General features: G+C 42.3%; 6 protein-coding genes across 6 annotated transcripts; 3 read left to right on the forward strand and 3 right to left on the reverse strand.

Moving 5' to 3' along the window:
* Positions 1-988: 988 nt before the first annotated feature.
* Positions 989-3,232, forward strand: EAF02_011567 (uncharacterized protein; the record flags this gene model as incomplete). The annotated part of the gene is made up of 5 exons (XM_038907614.1): positions 989-1,366; positions 1,418-2,049; positions 2,107-2,425; positions 2,477-2,736; positions 2,788-3,232. The coding sequence occupies 5 exons, from the start codon at positions 989-991 to the stop codon at positions 3,230-3,232; spliced, it is 2,034 nt and encodes a 677-aa protein (XP_038752627.1).
* Positions 3,233-5,562: 2,330 nt separating this feature from the next.
* EAF02_011568 (uncharacterized protein) lies at positions 5,563-7,852 on the reverse strand (the record flags this gene model as incomplete). The annotated part of the gene is given in 5 exon segments (XM_038907615.1): positions 5,563-6,104; positions 6,116-6,182; positions 6,255-7,350; positions 7,378-7,639; positions 7,834-7,852. 5 exon segments carry the CDS (start codon positions 7,850-7,852, stop codon positions 5,563-5,565), a joined length of 1,986 nt encoding a protein of 661 aa, XP_038752628.1.
* Positions 7,853-8,266: 414 nt separating this feature from the next.
* On the reverse strand, positions 8,267-10,816 carry EAF02_011569 (uncharacterized protein; the record flags this gene model as incomplete). Its single annotated transcript, XM_038907616.1, has 1 exon — positions 8,267-10,816. The coding sequence occupies one exon, from the start codon at positions 10,814-10,816 to the stop codon at positions 8,267-8,269; it is 2,550 nt and encodes an 849-aa protein (XP_038752629.1).
* A 724-nt stretch (positions 10,817-11,540) lies between these two features.
* On the reverse strand, positions 11,541-14,075 carry EAF02_011570 (uncharacterized protein; the record flags this gene model as incomplete). Its single annotated transcript, XM_038907617.1, has 3 exons — positions 11,541-12,380; positions 12,432-13,885; positions 13,973-14,075. 3 exons carry the CDS (start codon positions 14,073-14,075, stop codon positions 11,541-11,543), a joined length of 2,397 nt encoding a protein of 798 aa, XP_038752630.1.
* Positions 14,076-18,024: 3,949 nt separating this feature from the next.
* EAF02_011571 (uncharacterized protein) lies at positions 18,025-19,801 on the forward strand (the record flags this gene model as incomplete). Its single annotated transcript, XM_038907618.1, has 2 exons — positions 18,025-18,692; positions 18,745-19,801. 2 exons carry the CDS (start codon positions 18,025-18,027, stop codon positions 19,799-19,801), a joined length of 1,725 nt encoding a protein of 574 aa, XP_038752631.1.
* An 810-nt stretch (positions 19,802-20,611) lies between these two features.
* EAF02_011572 (uncharacterized protein) lies at positions 20,612-21,912 on the forward strand (the record flags this gene model as incomplete). Its single annotated transcript, XM_038907619.1, has 2 exons — positions 20,612-21,396; positions 21,471-21,912. The coding sequence occupies 2 exons, from the start codon at positions 20,612-20,614 to the stop codon at positions 21,910-21,912; spliced, it is 1,227 nt and encodes a 408-aa protein (XP_038752632.1).
* Between the last annotated feature and the right edge of the window lie 352 nt (positions 21,913-22,264).

A 22,264-nucleotide genomic window follows, 5' to 3' on the forward strand; every position in this document is an offset into this window, starting at 1 on the left:
AAGTTAGCTTGTTAAATGTGACCAAGGGTGTGAGCTCATGGGTAGAGTAGGATGGTGGTGGAGATAGCAATCAACTTTGGAGAGTGAGAGGGTAACGATTCTAATTACTTGAGAAAGAAGATGCAGATACGTATACTACGATTAGGGAAGACCTGACGACGATAATAGAACAACGGTTTGGAAAAGAGGTATTGAAAAATAGCTGATATGAGTAACGAATAACTTCTGTATATCATTAATACATACATATCTTGTAACACCTGGGCACTACCTACTATTCACCTAGGTAGGTATCATTTTAGAAAAGAGAAGCTTCAAATATGCAGAACGACCGGCTAGATTCACTAAACTCTCCTGGCAGGGACGTTTTGGATAATGCAAGCAAACGCTTCTAGATTTATACCCAGTATTCAACCGTTGGACTGGCACCAGTCCCGAAGTCTCTAGATGAAATGCTCGTTGTCGGTCTCAATACCACGCCCTCAGTGATCTCGTGATACCGTTGCCACGTGATCATTCTCCAATTTAAGGCATCATATCCATATTCACTCAGAATTCCAGATTTGAAAGCAGAGTAATCACTAAAATGAGAAACTGATGTTAAATAAATGGATCATCAGTATTCACTTTTTCCTATTTGAGAAATTGGGAGATGAAAATGAGTATTCTGCCTAAACTAAGCCGAAAATGATTAGCTGCTGTTGTTCAATACCAGGCGTACCTGGATCTTACATCAATGATATCAAATCCTGAACAATCTTGCAATACTATCTCCTGTTCTTTCTTAGGCAGGGCAGGCAGAGCATTCTAGGATCAAATCATCATCAACCAGGCATTTCATGTTGATCAAACAAATGGTCTGAGCGACGGAGTATAAATTCCAACGACCATTCTCATGGCAAACACCAACCACATCCGTTCGTTCCATCGTCTCTACACACAACTATCAAAACGACAAAAAGTGAAAAGATTCTCCAAGCCTTCAACAATGCCAGATTATCCAGGTCTCGGCCTTCCCCTGCGCCATGATCCACAAAGCCTTTCCGACGACACAAGTCATTATCCAATTGGTGCCCATCACGGCTGTTGGGGTGCGACGTCCAAATTAATTTATGTCCGAGAGCTGGCCATGATGAGCGTCATGGATCGTCTCACGGATAAGGAAGATTGGCACAAGAAAGTCTTCAACGAGGAAATCGTGTCCAAGTGGCGTGCAGAAGCTCTAGCTATTCCAGACGAACAATTTTGGATAATGGCAATTCGTGATAAGCAACAAAATCGGAGCTACGACGACACTATTCACTCGAATCATGATAGACTTGACAGACAGCTAGAGGGAACCATGAACACCAGTACTTTTGATTGTGTAAGTGCCTCTCCGCACAATGTCTTCTGTTACTAACCTGATGTTGAAAAGTGTATCGAAGAACTTCGAAGCAAGGCCAAGTATTATGAGAAAACCAGTGTCATTCCAACTCTTGACGCCTGCGCGTCTGTTGCCAAATCGGATCGTTTGGTCTCTGCTGAGCTCCATAGATCTCTGCGCGACGCGTTTGATACGCTCAAGAGGGATCAATCCTCATCACTCGACTGGCATCCAAACTCGAGTGAAATGGTTCAAGACCTTGTACATCCTTCAATGTACCCTTTAGTCTACGGTCGTAGCCGAGTCATGAAAGATGAAGTCGTTGGAGTCAGTGATGCCGTTGAAAAATGGGCAGGAAAAGGTGAAATCATCCCATTGGGAGGGGCAAGCGCCACGACTAAGGGATATCAAAGTTGGGGCGCAGGACTAAACCATTATTGGTCAGACAAGTATCAATGGTTGCCCGCAAATATAGCTTTCCAAGAAGATGGAACAGTCAAATTTACCAGTTACATCAACAACATTCATCCAACCAAGTACCCTGAGATTTACAGGACAATTGAAAAGTTGGTCGAGACTACTCTTCCCTTATGGAATCAATGTCTTGCTCTTAATACAAACTATGATAAAAATCATGGTGCGGGAAGAATAGAGCCTCGATTCCCGTACCCTGATGACCGGGAGTAGGTGTTTCCCCCAATCCTTTCGGGATAATTATCTTAATTCTGACTTGATTCCAGCGACGAAAATCCGGAGCTATGGAATCCTCCGCGCGCTGAGCAAGTAGTTGGCGAAAAGAAATCCGATTTCGGCAGTGGCAATGAAGATGAAATAGATATCGAAGGCATTGACAATGAAATAGAAGAGGAAGAAGCTGAAGAAAAATGGAGGGAAATACGCAAACCCGTCATTCCAGAGCCTTTTTTCGAAGATGTTGACTATTCAATCAAGCTTCGCATTGAACATCAATTTCAAGAGTCCGGTCTCCAAATCATCATTAAGATGGCATCTATTGAACTTACTCCGGAAAAGCCTGAATTTCCGGCGGGGAGTTGGCATGTGAGTGAAACTGTCTTATCCAAAAAGAGTCTAACGCTAACATAAGTCAAGATCGAGGGACAAATGAATGAGCACATTGCCGGTACTGCGCTCTACTATCTTGATAGTGAGAATATCACTTCGAATGATCTCTCATTCCGTATGCAGACACCAGAGCAAATTGACGATGAACTCGGAACTGGACAAGATGCCTACTCTTGGCTAGAGCAGGTCTTTGGAACAAATCTGGGGCAGGGTGATTCCCCGTGTCTTCAAAATTATGGTAGTGTCGAAACACGTCAGGGAAGATTACTTGCTTTTCCTAACGTCTTGTAAGTAGATGGCTTGGTTCTTTAAATATTGGGTGCTAACGCATGAAAAAGTCAACACAAAGTTTCTTCTTTTCGCTTAGAAGATCCGACCAAACCAGGCCATCGACGATTCATCGCCCTATGGCTCGTAGACCCAACCTTGCGTGTTATTTCCACCGCCAATGTTCCACCGCAACGATTGGATTGGTGGGTCGACTCTGTATTTAGAAATAGCCCCGAGGCTCGTAAAGCAGCTTTGTCGAAGCTTCCTGCGGAGTTAGTAATGCTCTTGAATGAGAATGGCTTGAATGCGGATACTTCGGCAAAAGATATGAAACTCTCCCCGGAGTTGATGGAAATGGTGCGAGAGCACTTTAATACCGGTGGTAATCCATTACTTATGGGGATTGAAGAGACTAAAGAGCATAGACTCAAACTGATGGAAGAACGTGGCGCTTTTGTGAGAACGGCTGGACAGGAATGGCATAATTCAGGTTATAATTTCTGTGAGCATTGAGTTGATTGTACATTTCGCGTCATGTCGATCTGGAAGAAATCATTTCGCTTCAGTGGAAATCCGCATTTCATGGCCTAGCAATTAAGTGTAGAGAGGCAGGTTGTAATGGAAGGTATGGATGGGGTTGAAACAAAAACTTTGGCTCTTTGATTTGGAGTACGATTCCCTCGGTTAGTTTTGAAGATTTTGGCGGTTGTTGAAATCATTCCCAACTTCTTGATGGCATGATTTTCCATTCTGAAGAAGACCTATTTAATTTCAGATATTGACAAAAGTTTACATGCACAAATTCTTTCAGTGTCGGGGCATGCATGTGTAATGTTTGATGTGAGTGCTCACTTTCGTTTTACATTATCTTAAGAACGTCTCGATACGTTGATTGTTCTATTGCCAGTTTCGACTCTGCTACTACCTCCCACAAAAAATAGACGCCCGGTGAAAAGATTTTTGATCCCTTTCTAATTCTCATCTTCTTTCGCTGGAGCAATACAAGAATATAATGACGATAAAAATGCGGCACTCCTAGACAACTTGCACGATAGAACGTCGCTGGTGGAATTTGTGTGCAATATTTTGAGAGACGTATAAATGATAGGGTTTGTTTCGTAGCTTGCCAGGTGATTGAGATTGGGGAGTGAATTAGAAACAGCGGAATGGAGTGAGGGGAACAGGACTAGAGATTCTTCCTGTGACGTGAATAGTCGCTTTATATAGTTTGATTGACCCTTGACTGATTAGAGACCTAGTAGGATTAAATTTAGTGGTGTCAAGAATAGTCGGGATTAATACGATCAACCTCTTCTTCATATCTGAGTAGTATAATTCAACACCCCCTCCCTCCTTTTCCCTCCTCCTTAGGTATTGCGTTTGGAGGCGTCAACGTTGGCAGTCAGGAGATCTTGACCCCCAAGAATCAACCTTATGCTCTGTTGAGGAATATTCTCGCATGTGCTTGCGGAATAGTGTGACCACAAATCTTTCAGGGAATGTTAATTAGGAAGCCTTTGATATGATGGTAGGAGATATGCGGCGATGATGCGAGTACTATCAATCAGTAATGAACGGAGATGAAAATGATAGTGGCATGTATATATGACAGCAAGACCTTCATTAATTCCACAATCTTCAGGATCTCTTGGTGTGAAGATTGATGGGATATGAATTTGTATGAAATACTCAATATACCACAATTTCAATTGGATTTCGGAACTCAGTCTGATCGCCTCTTTTGGATGACAATTAATCATTATGATTTGCTGTTATAGAAAGGTTCAGATAAGATAGGTGATTTACATAATTACTTCATATACGAAATCAGAACAAAAAACGAGTCACGGTTTTATCTTGCACCAAGAAGTCCTTGGTAATCAGATTCAGACTGATTGCTATTTAATTTGAGTTTTGAAACGGTAAAGTTTATGAATCCAGTGATCAAAAGACTTTGAATTCTGATACACTACAGGAAATTTGACCTGATCCCGGATGCCGCGATCTGGTACTTTTGGAGGACCACTCTAGACGGGGTTTTGCTAAGGCACGACAGACGAATTTAATGTTATTGGTTAGCAGAGAAATGAGAATTAAAACCACGGAGGCCAGATCGATTTCTAGGATCTCGCTAAGAATGACAGTGAAAGTGTGACCGCAAACACAATTCATCAATCATCTGTATTGAATACCGAAGTCTTCGATTCTCAAATTCAAGGAAACCACAAGACAACTTTTAAGTTTAGCCTTCAGTTGTGTGATTGACTTTTAATAAAAGTTCACTGCTCCGTCGAGATTACGATTGATATATAAAACCAATCACTTTGCTATTCTTCTCTCTGTGTATCATCTGCAAATAGCTGGGCTATAGTGCCTCACATGCTGGTAACGTTCCGAGAAAGTTCGTCTTGCTTGTTCGAGGAACTTAGGGACAATTATTTCATAATTGAGCTTCGAGTCCTATTGATGATTCAAGGTTATGTGTGAAGTGGCGGTTGTCAATGAGGATTTTTTGTGGACCTTGTCAATGGCATTGGAGATTTGTAATTGCTGTCAATGGGCCAGAAAGGTCGCATTTTGGCAGTAGATTTTTTGATTCACTTTCACCTAAAACACTCGCTGTCAATCTTGATTGGCGTTAATCACCATTTTGAGAAACTGATAGTTCCATACACTTGCACAGCGGAGCGATTAAGGACTGAATGGAGGTCGATCACTAAGAGGAGAACTCAACGGTAGAAGAGACGCGAAATTGGAGATGTATGTGAATTTGTTACTGAATGCTGTAGTGTAAAGATGGCATGTTATCAATCTAACAAAAAGGATTTTCTATCGATCCTAAATCATCTAATCTCAAAAATTTGGGAGGTCACTTCCCCACACTCCAAAGCCTTCCCAATCTCTCCGTTCATAAGACCATGTGCGTAACATTGGCCTACCACAGTCCAATAATCATCATGTGGTCTCAAAATATAAGGTACAGGTGACCCGTACAAAACGCACAGTCTATCACCCTTCTCTATCTGTTGGTGTCCCAACCCAATATATCCTTTTGAAGTGATAAAGAGCCTCTGGTTTCTGATCGCTTCTTCAAGATACTTGTCAAACATTCTACTTTCCCGAAGCATAGACATTCGCTCGATTTCTGTTGGTGTTGGCTTGCCCATGTCTTCATTGTATTCGGGAACATGATCGTCGTAGAACCTTTCAAGAGTATCTGATTTGGACAGAACCTTATTCATTAGCAAGGTGCGACAATATGCTTCCGTCAAAGTACCCCCTGCCACGTAATATTCCTGGTGCTTCATTGATCCTCTCGCTTGACGTAAATTCAAGATAGAAGTTTGCCAATCATCTCTTTTTAAGGTTTCCTCACTCCAACCACCTAAAGTTTACCGCAAATCGGTCCAAAATGATATGGCCATGAAGAATTCGCGCTACAGATTCTTGTCTTCCAAGAATCCTACACATCCATAATTGTACCAGAGTTAGCCGATGCAGATGTTGCTAGATGGTCGCATCAGAATCTTCGTACCATAATATCCTCCCACTGACTTAGAATTTCGAAATGCGAGTGCGTATTTGCGTCCATGACTTGACCGCATGTGTCGATATCACTTACTAGCACACCTCTCGCGCTCAGAATACGATCATTGTCATGAAATCTCAAATCTGGGGTCAGATTGGTTGCAGCTTTGTAGCAATATGCATCGTTGTCGTATATTGTAAGCGGTCTAACCCCAAAAGAATGCTTTGCTATGATGTCCAAATCTGTGGCCCAGGAATGTGAGTCATTGCTGGAACTATCTTTATATCCGCTGAAGACGCCCAGATAATTAAAATCGCCACTACTAAGTAGATGCTTAGCAGCTTGAGTGTAGACCTGGGTTTTCGATAATGTGTAGTCTGGTATGATATCGCAGCTATCCGCAAGTCCAAGCAGCCCATAGATTCTGTCGCGAGGATCTGTGACTAAGATATGAGGGCCAATTATTTCCAAAACGTCACTGAGTACAAGTGACTTATTTGTAGCAACAGTGACTCTAGAATGAACAAGTTCCTTGATACCATATGAATATTCATTCATCCAGTGATCTTCGCCACTTGCAACAGCATAATGAGTCCCACAAGAAGAAGCATAACGAATGGCGAAAACCAAATCATCAAACGAGATTGAATGCGAGCCACAATGAACAATGGGATTCTTCGCAAGAGCAACTTCTTGGATAATCCATAATCTGCACCAGTAAGGATTTTTCAATGGTGTCCAGAACTCGCATTTCAATGCGTCTCGCCACTTATCTTTGTTCTCCGAATCTAGGTGAGGCGATTTCGTTTCGCCACGTTCCACGCTTTGAAACCAGCCAGCGAGTAATTTCAAGGCAGCAAAATGGTTCGAAGTGCTAGAAACAGCACTCTCAGTTTCTACATGAGGACGCTCATCATCCCACATTCCTCTATTTGAAAGTTTTGGCGGACCAAGCCATATTGTCACATCTTTCGCATCCTTATAGATGCGACGCATTTGTTGTACCTGCATACCCCGCTCTGGAATATCTTCTTGGTTAATACAAACTGCGTCGATCCATAGAACGCGAGGGACTTCGGTATCTCGAAGATATCTCAATGCACTTTCTTAGTTTGTGGTCGCCATAAACACATGGCCATCGACTTTGATCGGAGCACAAATTGATGGATCTCCCCAAGTATAGGAAAGTGCTTGGTATGTAGGATTGTCATCAAGTAGACATGGAGATAAATTACAATGGATAGGTTCGTCGAAGGTGCCCGGCTCTATTCCAAGAACTCTGATCTCACCATCTTTCAGCGGATGATAGAGTTCTCTTGTAGATGACACATTGTTGTAGGCTATCTTGCAGTAAGCGGTTTGTACAGAGATATCATTGCAAGAGACCTTAGCTATGTGCTTTTGGCACTTTGACTTACTCAATTGAAGAACCTTCAGAATGTGAAGTAGAATTAGTTACGGTGATACTACAATGTCAAATATCCGCCTTACAGATTTATGAGCTGAAAAATAAAATAAAAACGTCAAAAGGATCTGCACGCTCATAAGCTATACCAGTGCAGTCGCACCTTTCAAATTCGTAAACCTCCGAGTAAGCCCCCCATCTATGCAAACCCTTACATCTGACTGCCCCGCATTACACGAGCATTTACGCCACAAGAAGACAGCACTTAGCGGCTCTTCTCCTTAATTTATTTGGAGATGCATGAACAAACTCCCGGCAAGACTAAGGCTTGAAGGTTTGCGTTTCTGGAAAAATACCGAATTTTGAGCTTTAGCACTACTTCTTGCCAGTTTATGTATGAATATAGAGCAAGTTATCAGTATTGATTGCTGGATAAGTTGTTGAGTACTCAATGAGGTAGAATGATACTAATGATCAACATCACAGGTCAATTTGATCCACGAAAATACCCATTTTCGATCACAATTCATTGCACCGCCGCGAAAACCCCTACAACAGTTCCCTCTGCAACACATCCATTCTTTTGCTTTACAAATCACTCTCCTCTACCCATTCACGCAAGTACAATCTCCTTCCAACTCGGCCCCTCCCCCTGCCATCCCCCAACGCTCACCCACCCCACCGCAACCCTCATCGCTACCCCCTCATCTTCATCCCACACAATCCACATAACACACTTCATCCTTCTGTCTTCCCTCTCCTTCACCATATCCATGAATTCTTTCGAAAACGTACCTCTCGAACTATGCTCATTCATCCACATCAAGTTCTGTACCGACGGGGTCCCAAAATCGATTTCAAACAGGGAGATAAGTTCAATTTGTGTAGTCGTACTCGTGGAATCTGACGAAACGTGAGACTCGAGAAAATGATTCAAAGTGGCGGAATCGATTTTCAGTTCTCCGATCATTTCATCCTCTCCAAGAGAAGAAATGGTGAAGAATCTCAAGTCCTTGTGTCTCGCTAGCGGCGGTCGTAAGATTTCATTCATATCGATTTGACAAGTGATAGAATATGTTTGGAACAACAAGATACCTGGTCCAATAAAGTTACTTGACATGATTTTCCAGGTTCTCGTGTCCAGGTCTCCTTCTACGTCAAGTAGAGCCCTAAATTTGGGTTTCGGAGATCTTAATCCTGGTGTGGCCGAATAAGAACGTGTATACCATGAAGTCATACTTTGATGCGACTGTGATGGTGAGGTATGCACTTTGATTGTGGGGACGACCTGTTTATATCTCTTCTCTTGCCTTATTTTTATTTCACCATCTACACTGGAGATTGGCTTATAAGCTTCATAGATAGCCCACCTCACTTCCCCCTTTACCCCACACTTTTCTGGACTTGCAAGAAATGGATACTCAATCTGGCCCTTCCAACCCGCCCACGACCAAGTCGGAAATGGAAAGTTCCCAGAGCTCAAATCTTGAGATCCTCTACGTGTAAGATTTCCCTCAGGTTGCCAAGCCAGGGCAAACTCAAAACAAATAGCCGGTATTCCACATACCGAGCCCCCTAGTCCTTTCAAAAGAAGACCAGTGTAGAAACCCCGACAAGCATTTAAACAATCGCTTTCTTGCGTAAATTGTCTCGCAGACATTTTCGATACCATCGCCATGTAATTTTCGAATGGATCCAATTTATTCCGAAAATCGAAGCCCGTTTTGAGACTTTCATCATAGAATATGTTCTCAATCTCATCCGTATCCCCATTTTCGTTGATATCTAGAATCAACAGAGGAAAATCCTCACTCCAACTCCCTTCCTCGCATGAATAATAGGTTCTTTCCGTTGTGAAATAAAGAATTCGTTTTGAAAATACTAATTCCTGAAATGTCCACCCCCGGCTGAACCATGTTGAAAACTCTATCACATCTCGAAGCTCCATTGAGTTGACTGTGAATCTGATATTGTTAATCAAGTGGGTTTCAGCGTCTGCGAAAATTGGATCGATATCCAGTAGTCCGGAATTCGCACCATCGCCTGTAGCTGCTACGATTGTCATTTCCGCTTGTGCGTAGATAATATGCATTCGATCAATCTCATGCATTTTGCTTTCTAGATCATCTTGCACTATACAGAGGGCGTCGACCCACAAGTACCGTATTCCAAAGCGTCCAGTAATTTCAATTGCATCTAAGATCGTTTGCGGTATACTTTTGGTTGTAAGAGAGCCTCGCGTGGAGAACTCATTCTCATTTCTCTTCTCGAGAAGAAGAAATGGTGGACGCCCCCACACATAACTCAGAATGAAATACTTTGGAACCTCCTGAATCCCCATTTTCACAATCTTCATATCCGCGATATCGATCAATCTACCTGGTCCAAAACCTGAACATAGGGCCCTGGTCGTTTGCGTTTCTCGGCATTTCTCATGACTTTGTAAACAAGAATTAAAACAGTCTGAGAACATACCCAGATCTCTTTCAGTGCTTATCCTACCACTCGGCAAAGGAACCCAGGGGCCTTTCACACCAGTGAATATAGTTTCGTGATCAGAGGCGAGCATAGGAAGTTGGGTAGGTTCATCATTGATATCATCCGCTGTATTTTCGGGCCACCAAATCGATAAAATCCCATCACTCATAATTGTATTGAGAGAAAGCTGAATGGATTCTGAGAACGGATCAATGATACACTCTACTACATCCCCACTTTCGGTGAGCTCCTCTGTATAAGCCAATTCAAGGAGCTCAGTCAGAGTCAATCCATGAAGATCTATCCCCTTTGATCTTGCATTCATATAAATATCTCTTCGTTTCAACCGCAAAAATTGTCTCGTAAGTAAAGAACAAAAAGAACAATTTTGCCGGGCAAATATTTCATTCAACCTACCCAAATGCATATTATCTGAAGCATCTCGGGCGCTCACACCGAAGTCGAATTTTTGAGCTGCGTCATCATTATAACATACGACTTTTAATCGCTCGGATACTATTACACAATGACTGCATAGCGCACTAACACTATCAACGGGGGAGTTTTGAGAGCCATCTTTGAGAGATCGCTTCGAAATGGCGTTTTCGAGATGTCGCAAGGCAAGTTTATAGGTCTCAATACTTGGGTTTCGATCGCTGTTAGGAATGGAGAGTGTTAATTCCATCGTCCTTTGACCCCCATCTCTGGGCTTTAGACTTGTGGAAGTAAAAACATGCTATATGATGAAGATACAATTTCGAGCAATTGAAGTATAGCGAGCTATGAAAACCTTAGATCTCGAAGTAATCACGAGAATCGAAAAGGCCAAATGAATAATATCTTCGAGATGATGTTTTGGAACAGCTGACATGATTTAGAAAATTGCATCGCCACAAGGTCTTTATATAGCCAATAGACAACCGCCAATGATTAGCAAGTCCAATGCTTACATACAGCTTGGCGTTTTAAGAAATAGGAAGAAACGTCAATTTTTACAGAACAAAACACTAATTAATTAATGAGCAGTAAAAATGGTTGACAGTTCAAAAAAGTGATTGTTACCTTGGACTTTCAAGTGTAGCAATGGAAATACAGAATTAAATTATGATTATGGAAACAAATCGATGGGGTCCATCAATTTCTATATGCTATTCTATGTTTTCTATTCACTATCTATCTGTATTCGAATACTATGCACTACTCCAACTCCCCTATGACAATCGCTTACCAAATGCAATATGTCCCAAATTCTTTGTCATGTTTGAGTTTCAAATACATAGGTATCGTAGCTCGTTATGTTTGAGTCTCGCTCACATTGATCGTTGGAAACAGTTCCCCCATCCTCATCTTCAATGAATTCAAATTTTACACTCATTCCCTTAGGTTCCCCGTCGCCCCACGCACCTCATCTAAAATTCCAAAACTTTAATCCTCTCTGCCAACCCCTCAGGTAGTTCCTGCTTCTTCATAATACCCAATCCAACTACATCTCCCCAGAAGAAAAGGGCTCTACTTTGCGCATACCCCAGATAATCGAATTCATCTTCTTCCTCCTCGACCTGTTCTTCTATCTTGATTTCCCTCTCATCTTCCATTTTCATCTTCATATCCTCAGGATTCGCATGTTCAAGAATCCCATCCTGGGGCCCGTCAATTTCATCCGGCGTCACAACAAACCGCGGCGCATCATCCAACTCTGGCACTTTAGCTTGTACAATTCCCCATGCAACCCATTGCGCACTATTGGCCAATCTCCAAATCCGAATTTCTTTTAACATCTCTTCCACTTGCTTATCTGATTCCTGCTCTCTTCTTGCTTCTTCTTCTGCATATAGACTTGTACTACTAGATGGAGTATCCTTCTCACCACCTGGCGTTCGACTATCCAACATGAATTCTTTGATACTACCTGGTGGTGCATCTTTGCCTTCCATTTTTGGAGTCAAGTTAGCGTGAGGATTGAAATGAGGACGATGGTTGAGATATGCCCTGACGAATCTCTTCTGCTCTTCGACTGTTGGATAGTTCCTGGTATCACAAGTCCAGGTCATGGGAGCAGGCGCATGGTAATTGTAACACCATTCTGTGAAATGATTGGCAAATTCTAAGCCAGGAGTATTTGCACTTGCGTATTCGAAATCGATCACTACCAGTTGTTTGTGGTGATTCATTGGAAGGAGGAGAGGGGAGGGCGCTGATCCATTGACAGGTGGTTCGGGTACCAAGCGTAAAATATTGCCATATTGTGTCTAGAATTCGGGATTAGTTCGGAATCGCAAAGATTAAAGTAAGGAACATACATCGTTATGAGCAAATACCAATCTACGACTTAGCCCTTCTTTCCCCCCATAACTCTCCTCTAACCACTGTCTGTATTTTTCAACAGCAGTTCTGAATACAGGCCATTCAACACCACAAACTAAACCTCTATCTCTCCAACTTTCGCCTCTGATACTTTTACTGGAACCTCCTTCCAGAATTTGCTTGTCAAGATACGTGATAATCTTCTCACATCTATCAACCCATTTATCCCAATTCTTGAACACAAATGGACCATCATCTCTCTCTTCTTGAAGTAATTCAACACCATCGTGTAATTCTCTCATACGTTTCGCAATTTTCTTGCTAGTTTCAGGAATTCGGAGATCTTGAGCTGTGAGAGTCTGAGCATTGAAGAATTCTTCAAATCGACCATTTCTGAAAGTTCCTAACATTCTAGGTCCAATCTTCTTTCTAGCCAACCTTCTCAAAATACTCAATTCCGCTTCTCTATCAATTAAATGCTCAACTTGAGGACCATAAATTCGAAGCAATAACTTTGGAGGAGATTTTTGACTCTTGGTTGAAAGATTCGTACTGCTCGCAGAAGGTGGTAAGTCTGCAGGCGGAGTAACAACATAAACTGCGTTTGTGAGAGCACCACTCAATCGTTCCACTTCAATCTCATGACCTCGATCTAATGGGACTCTTCTCCACCCTTTCAATCTGAGTGTATGCGCCAATCTCACAATTTCATTCTTGAACTGGATCCATGCTTTTCTTTCCTTTTCCGCACGTTTCGAATTGCTTAAAGTGGTTGTTTCCATGGAAGATCCAGCGCCACCACTATATGCAAGCGTTTTCGAGTTATCAAGAATTACATCACAAGATGGAACCACAATATCTCCTTCATGATATTCGGTATCAGATGATGGAGAAGGTTTCAGCGAAGGACGAACGAGGGATCGTTTTCTGGATTGTCGTTTAGGGGAAGTAAGGTGCGGGAGTTGATTGTGACCAAAGTCTAACATATTATCCTCCAAAATCCTTTGCAATTTTTCTAAAGAAAGAGCGCTTGAAGTGGAACTATCAGACATTGTTCTGGGTCTTGACGTTGTTTCTCTGTTAGGCAAATTCTCAGCCTGAGCCTCGCTCTCCTTAGCGTCCCTTTTGTTTGCTTTTCGGGAAGTTCTCTTCGCCTTTTCTGAGTGCAGCCATTCTGCAACTTGAGAAAGAAGTTTATCGCGGTGATGATGATGCTTCGATTCATCATTGGATCTTGAGGCTTCCGGGGAGGGAACATCTCGACTTGGTTCTTCTACGCTGTTCTGACTTCGGACAGATAGTTTAGAGGAACTGGCAGAAGGCATGTTTGGTCGACCCGTCATTCTTTTTGCAACACCGGCACTGAAATGTTTTATTCTTGAAGATTCGTCGGTAGGAGGAAGTTCGAATTCTTGTATGTCTTCTGGTTCTGGCTCGGCAATTGAGACGACTGAGAAGTTAAAAGATAAGAGGTTAGCGAAACGCCAGGGTCAATGAAAGTATTGAATAATTATGAGAAATAATTGCAATTGCTAACCTTTGGTTGGTCCACTCTTGGGGCTATGAATGTCATCTGTATCTGCTCTCAATGCTGGCCTGCGAGGCACCGTCGGACTATTGACATCTGGTGGTGAATTCATTTTGATGGATGATGGATGTTGATGGGAATATTGTGAAATCAATCAAATCTCCGATTCGTGTAAGGGAGGATTATGATTATTTGAAGTTCGGCGCTTTGAATCGCTCGTCGATCAATATCTCCAAGTCCAAAGCTCTCGTTCTCTCATATGTACTTCGTATTGTGGGATTAAGCACTACCCCACCTTCGAGGAGCTGAATGTCACTCTTAGCTGTTGCGGATGTGGATCGCAGAAGATTCTTGATTGTTTCCTAACCTTATTGGTCTTCTTTTGCTTCTTTCGATGTGGGTTTGGTTGATGCAAAGAAATAGATGGAAGGGAGGGAAGTGAAGTGTGAGAATTATCAGGCATTGCAGTAGCAGATATCTGTGGTAGGAAATTTACCTCTACTACTCGAGTAGTACGCCGTAGATAGAAATATCAAAGTGAAGTCAACAATGGAAATGATCAAATCAATCCAATCCATCACTCAAAACAGGTATCCAGGGAATTGGTACCTACCAGTCCCATGTCTCGAGCATGTTTATTTTCAAGGGTCCAAACCCCGCCACCACATGTGATTTTCCATTCAACCAATGAAATCTCAAGCGCAACAAAATAAACTGGATGTGCACGTGCACGTGCGTACGATCTCTCTTTCATGCGTCATTCTTACATGCATTTGCATCTATCCATCCCCTTTCGTATCACAATCAAAAAACATACAACACATACAACACATACAACACATTCAACGGATATCGATGGTGTGTGAAGAGTATCATTCTTCAGATGGCCTGTCAGTAAGAGATATGGATCACCGCGCAAGACTTGGTTTCATATCAGCTCCCATCTAACCCAGATACATATCATTCATTATAGACAGTGATGTTGCTCACAAGCATGGGGGCTCATTGTGCCACAAATGACTCAACCGTTACTCAAACACGAGCATAGCAATCTCCTTTCATCAGGTTGTCTTCCCACTGAAATCCTTTTCTACCGGTATCATGACGAGAAATTCGACGTCAAGTTCATCATAGAAGAGCAAGTGCGAGGAATAGGAGCAGCGCAACTGGCCGGATTGAAGATGGCACCCAAACTGCAAATTGTTACGGTTCTGATGAAAGTTCATTTGGATACGTAGCAAGTTCCGCTCAAATGAAATGCTTTACCCAAAACAACTGATGATTTTCATGGCATCGAGATTGTCGGATGGTATGGAAGCGTCTTTTTACTCGCCTTGTCCAGTTTTCAGTCGGTCTGGGAAAAGGCATAGATATATTTTCCGTTGAGATGGACATCTACAGCTTCAATCGTTGTTTGTGAGGTCAGTATTTTAATTTGCGGTATGTTCTTCTTTCCGTGCACTTTATGGCATTCAGTTTATCAACAACCAGGTTCAACAAATGAGCGCTAAATATCTTGTTTAAGTGTTGCTCGAGACGAAACCACATTTATTGTTGGCTGTGCGCTAGTTGGTCTAGCAGGTGGCAGTATTTATTTCGGCTCATTCACCGTAATTCCGTCTATCGCAGTTCCTGACACAAGAGATGCATGTGCTGGACTTGCTGGTGCTGTGTGGGGTGTTGCTAGTGTGATTGGCCATTTGGTAGAAGGACGATACATGTCACATGCATTTTGGCAATGGCGTATGTTAGATATTTCTGAATTTTCAAGGCCTGGGGATAACTGATCTTGCCTAGGCTTTGATATAAATCTTCCTTTTGGTGGCACCCCAACAGTAACAATTGCCTTTTTCTTTATTGCACTGATGTAGCAAAGCCAGTGAAGGCAATATCTCGCGGAAAGATTCCTGATACGAGTATAATCGGAATCATTATGATCATGTGTTTTGCTATATGCCACCTACCTGCTTTTCAGAAGGCTGGAACCATGTACCTCTGGAAGTCGCCCTTGGGAACCGGGCTTCTCGTCGGCTCGATTCTTCTCTCCATAATCTTTATGATTGTACGGATATGGCTTGGGAAACGTACGATGTTAGTCAATCGTTTGTTGAAAGAAAGATCGGTTTATGGCGGCATGGCTTTCATGTGCTTAGTGGTGCTCCGAGTCTTATCCTTGCCGCGATCCGTTATATCCAAGACATCGGTACCTACAGCTCAAAGTAGGTCGAATATCAATCTCTTGTGGGCGTAGGCTATGGCTTCGGTATTCAAGTGTCCATAATTGCAGTGCAGGCTTTGATGGTTCCAAAGGATATGTCATCTGCAATAGCAATGATTCTTTTCGCACGAACCCTAGGGAAGACTTTACCATTGAATCTGCATTTGCTAAAACTCTGATCAAAAGCCTTGCAGTCTATGACTCAATTGTGTCACAAATGAAGGCTGTCTCAACTGGTGCCACGGAATTGACGAAGGTCTTTACTACTGAACAATTACCAGACATTTTCAGATCTTACATGGTCGGCTTGAAGAAGGCCTGCATCATTGGAATTGCAATGGTAGGTATGATGTTCTTTGTGGTCTTCAGTAATAAATGCCACAACTTGAAGGGAATTACTGCTGCTAAGACTGCAAAGAAGAAAGGAGAAATTGAGAATGAGAATAGCGAATTTGAAGAGAGACGGGAAGTTTAAAAGTGACTGGTATCGTTGGTAGGATCGTGCTACTTTACAATGCACACTGATCATATTTTTGTTGAAATTCATTACGAAACCCTGTACTTTGAACATCGGGTAGGGTAGGACTTCGTAGAAGCTTCGGCATTCCGTTGTACCGAAGTTGATCCATATTTGTCCACTTTGGCAACGGAGATCAGTATCTTTGACTTCGGCAAACTAAACAACTTTCAATTGCCGCGTGTTTTATTTGCTCGCCTTTTTTGTGATTCTTAGTTGAAAAGCCCTCGCATGCTGGGCTTCATTTTCCAAGCATCTACCGGGAACTATAGACTGATGGGCTGAAGTTCTTATCATTTCCTTGGGACACTCAAACAAAATTGAGATAGTCACGTTGTGGTGATCTATAAAGCATTCCTCGGAACAAAATCCTCATTGAGCAAAATTGCCAAGATCATACGGAAAAATAATTCTACGTACATGGTGCGAAGGTACCACCACATGCTCGTATAATCCACTTCTTGTACGCATAAGCAAGAATAAATTAAATATTGAAGAATTTCTTGATTCTAAAATCCTTCTGTGTTGATGCGGGGAACCTTGTACTTGCATTTGGCCTCGGTTGATGACCGTTTTGGCAAACATTGCTTGGCGATTCCTGTATTACACGACCTGAATGAGATCAAAGACCATTCATTGAATTTATTTTGGGCCTCAGACATGTGAAATATGCAATGTAGGGCTCGTATAGGTTCGTACTTACGCTCTGTTCGCACATTGATGGATGGGCTCTGAGATTTTAGAACGATATGTCAATTTAGCCTCACCCCGCATCCCCACGCTTTCATACCTTTCAGTCACACTTGTTTCCGTAATGGGAATACACCCGTTTGTACACGCACATAGGTACCAGGGGTTCAATTTCACAACAGGAAATGATCTCTCACACGACCTCAGGACCCGACTAATCCAAGACCGCTATTAAACTTTCCCATCCACTCTAGAGTTCAATTTTAGAATATTGACCAATCTATTTCGAACTTGGCCAGCTTATTCTTTTGGCGCCGGCAAATGGAAAACTTTGCGTTCCATCAAGTAAGGCACCGTTCTTATGGCCAGTTGGCGGTGGATGCGAGATGTCAAGCTACGAGAGATTAAGTGATAAGAGAAGGGTCAGGTGGATGATCCTATAGTCACTGACCGAGGAAGCACATGTTGAAGAGAGGAAATTTTACAAAATTTCCTTCTGAAAATGGGATATAATGACACTCTGATGTTTGTTATAATTCGAGGAAAGATCGAAGTGGTGGCCCTCCTTTTCCGGTAGTCTCCACTCATTATCCTACTTTCTTTCCGGAAGAGCCACATTCCAATTCATCAATCATCATGAAGCTCTCGCTGATATCAATTTTTGCTCTTCTGTCAACCACATTTGCTCTTCCAGTCGAAAATGTCGAGCGAGATGTACCAATTGAAGAAAGAGCTGCAGCGCCAACAGTAACAATTGCATCACCAGCAGCTACAATCATTGGAGGTGCTGGCTTAACTGTCGAAACCTTTGCTGGTGTTCCATTTGCCAAACCTCCCGTTGGTGCACTTCGACTTAAACCACCTCAACCCATCACCTCTGCGCTGGGCACAATTAAAGCAACAGCCCAAGCAGCTTCTTGTCCTCAATTCTTCTTTAGCACTACTATTAATGATGCAATTCCTACATCTGCATTAGGTCTTCTCCTTAATACACCAGTCTTCCAACAAGTTCTCAATGCTGGAGAAGATTGTTTGTATCTAAATATTCAAAGACCAGTTGGTACAACTGCTTCATCTAAATTACCAGTCTTATTTTGGATTTTTGGAGGAGGATTTGAATTGGGAGGAACAGGGATGTATGATGGATCTTCATGGGTAGCGGAAAGTATTGCCGAGGGTAAACCGATCATTTTTGTTCAAGTTGCTTATAGGGTTGGTGGATTTGGATTTTTGCCTGGAGCGGAGATCTTGGCGGATGGTAGTGCGAATTTGGGATTGTTAGATCAGAGATTAGGGTTGCAATGGTATGTTGTTCTGTTCAAGAGTCTTACAGTCATGCTAACGAAGTCTCTAAAGGGTCGCTGATAATATTGCTTCTTTCGGTGGTGATCCATCCAAGGTAACTATCTGGGGAGAGTCAGCTGGTGCAATCTCAGTCTTTGACCAAATGGCTTTATATGGTGGTGACAACACATACAAAGGCAAATCTTTATTCCGTGGAGCCATTATGAATTCAGGAAGTATAGTCCCAGCAGATCCAGTCGATTGTCCAAAGGGACAAATCATCTACGATAATGTCGTAGCCTCAGCAGGATGTTCGGCCGCAGCCAATACTTTAAGTTGCTTACGAGGCGTACCCTATTCCACTCTTCTCAACGCGACCAACTCTGTTCCTGGTCTGCTTAGCTATTCGTCTATCGCACTATCTTATCTTCCTCGTCCAGATGGTACCGCTCTCACCAAATCCCCTGATCTTCTCCTCGCATCAGGAAACTGGGCAAAGGTCCCCTTCATAATTGGCGATCAAGAGGATGAAGGAACAATATTTGCTCTTTTCCAAAGTAACATTTCCACAACCGCTCAACTCACCACTTATTTCTCGGATTTCTTTTTCCACAACGCACCTACATCCGTTCTCACAGGGCTTCTCAACACGTATCCCAATGACTTGATCTCCGGTTCCCCTTTCCGAACCCTCTTGTTGAACAATTGGTATCCCCAATTCAAACGTCTAGCCGCCATTCTCGGTGATCTTACATTTACCCTCACCCGTCGTATATTCCTCCAAACCGCACTAAAAGTCGCACCAACCGTTCCCTCCTGGTCCTATCTCTCGTCCTATGATTACGGAACCCCTGTTCTCGGCACCTTCCACGGCTCAGATATCCTACAGGTCTTCAACGGTATCAAACCAAACTATGCGGCTAGTGCCAGTAAAGCATATTATTTGAGTTTTGTAAATACTTTGAACCCGAATAATGGTACGAGTAGTGCATATGCGAATTGGCCGCAATATAGCAATGGAGCACAGTTGTTGAATTTGTATGCGGATTTCGGGGGGTTTATAAGTGATAATTTCAGGAGTACGAGCTTCAACTATATAGTGGCTAATTTGGCAAGCTTTTATATTTGATCGGATGATGAATGAATTGATGAGGACAAATTAGTACGGGATTTTAGGTGGAATGAAAATTCGAGAGAAAGAAATGAGAGAGATATGAGTGACGAGCAAGAAAAGCATAGTTCGGTTTTGTTTAATAATATTAAACAATCTAACTCCACATAATGTTAAAACTTTCTCTTAAAGCCGCTGAATTTTATAGCAAATAAAGTAAATTACTCGTCGCAATACCACTTATCTAATAGGTATGCAACGAGAAATGCTCTCAGGGAATATGAGTGAAGCTTATGAAGAACAGGGGGCCAATGAAATCTGTTCATCAGCTAGAGGGTTATTTTCTTGGTTCTATCAATCATCATGCTCAATCACTTATACTTTATATCGTACTAAATGAGAATCTCTAGATCTTATATATAACGACGGGCTCAGAATTAAGTAAGCAAAGATTCCTACATGTGAGATCACATAAATAGTCCGTTAAAAATCAGAGCTAAGAACATGACGTAACTCGCTTGCGAGAACCAGAGAAATTCTTGTCCTTGTAGGTCTTGGATTCTTAATATGAGGAATTTGAATGATTGGAGTGACTCTAAGCTTGACAGCATATGATGGCTACGTCTGGATATTGAGTCCAAAGCAGAGATGTAGAATTGTCGTCCGGAAGGTGATCTGATCTAAAGGGGATGTATAACGCCACATACATTGCACGTGATAGCTAACCGTATAACATCCACTCATACATTGTTCAAATCCTTCTTGCGACACTCTCGAGAATTTCTTTCCGAAAAGAAAAAAAAAGTTCGAACTTTATTTTATCCCATAATGACTGTCGCAACACTCCTCACTCACCCCCTCCTCCTCTTCTTTGCCAACATTCTCCTCACCAACCTGACTGCAGTTCATACCACAACTCGCACCGCACGACTTCTAGCTTTTGCCTTGAGCGTATTGCTCTCTTATATCGGACTATCAAACTGGAATGAACATGTCAATACAACAGGCTGGGCAGGTCGCTTCCTCGCCAGTGGTTCTTTTACTATGCCCAATGTTATATTCGATCGATTTATTATTCGCGACTGGCAATATGGAAAAGACGACTTGAGACGAAAGAGCATCGGAAAGGAAAATCAAAAGGAAGAAAAGAAACAAACAAAATCCGAATGGGGACAAGAGGTAGTCGGAAATACTAGATATATCGGCACCTCGCTGGAGGTCTCCAATGTTCCATTCTTCAATGCAAAGGATCCTATTCTTGGCCCGACTAGATGGAGATTCTGTTTTCATCACGCTGCTATAATCGTTGTTTTGTATTTTTTAAATACGCTTGCTATTGATGGACAACTAAATGTGAATCAGAAATGGATGGGCGATGAATATATTCCATGGTTTGGAATGATGTTTGGTGACGGTATCCCGGATTTACGAGACCAGATTTTTACGAGAGTCACCATCAGTCTTCTTTACTGGGTGTGCCAGTTTTGCTATCTTCAGTTTTTATTCTCGGTCGCTGCGTTATTGGATGTTGGACTTGGTGGTGGAGAAGTGAGGCGTTGGAGACCTTTCTTTGGAGAAGCAAAACATGCTTATACGATTAGAGGACTATGGAGGTAAGTCATGTTTTCGTTTTCAATTTCTATTCATGAAGCTACGAGACTGAGAAAATCAACTAATACTCCTGCAGCAAATCTTGGCACCAAAATATCCAACTCACCATCAAAGGCCCCGCCGAATTTATCACCCACAAGATCCTCCACATTCCTCGTTCCACCCTCATCGCTCGCTACCTCAAGGTACTCATTACATTTGCAGTCTCAGGCGCGACACATGTGGCCGCAGATTATGGAAGTGGTATCCACCCTGCACAATCCGGTGCAATGTCATTTTTCTGTGCACAAGCTCTTGGTATCATGATTGAAGATGAGGTTCAAGAAATTTGGAGACTTATGGGCGGAAAGAAGAACACTTTGTTGGGGAAGATGATTGGTTTTATTTGGGTATTGGTGTTCATATGTTGGTCTAGTCCCGTCTGGGCTTATCCATTTGCAAGGACTATGCGCAGGGAAGATATGATACTGACGTTTGGAGCCTTGAAGCCTTTGTTAGTGGGACTTCAGTTCTGGTGATGGGTTGAAGTTTTAGGTGGTGGATACACCTGAGTTAGAATCAGAGATGGCAGCTGTAGTGGCCATTGAGGCAATCATAGATTCATTGCCAAGAACAATCAGAGAATCGTTTAAAACTTCACCTTAAGGGTAACAAAAATGTGCAGGATACTGCTAACTTACGTATCGCAGTTCTTCGCTAGTGACAATCCACAAATAGATGGAATGATTATCAAGGATAAAATTAGATGTAGTATAACAACACACTATACAAAAATAATATTTCCGAACTTCGAATGCCTCTTTCACTGTCATTGGCATATTCATTGTCTGTATTCCATGTCTATTCACTGATCTCTCCCACCCACTTAAT

Source organism: Botrytis sinoallii (assembly GCF_014898435.1).
Source record: "Botrytis sinoallii strain Bc 23 chromosome Unknown BSIN_033, whole genome shotgun sequence".
Lineage (NCBI taxonomy): Eukaryota > Fungi > Ascomycota > Leotiomycetes > Helotiales > Sclerotiniaceae > Botrytis > Botrytis sinoallii.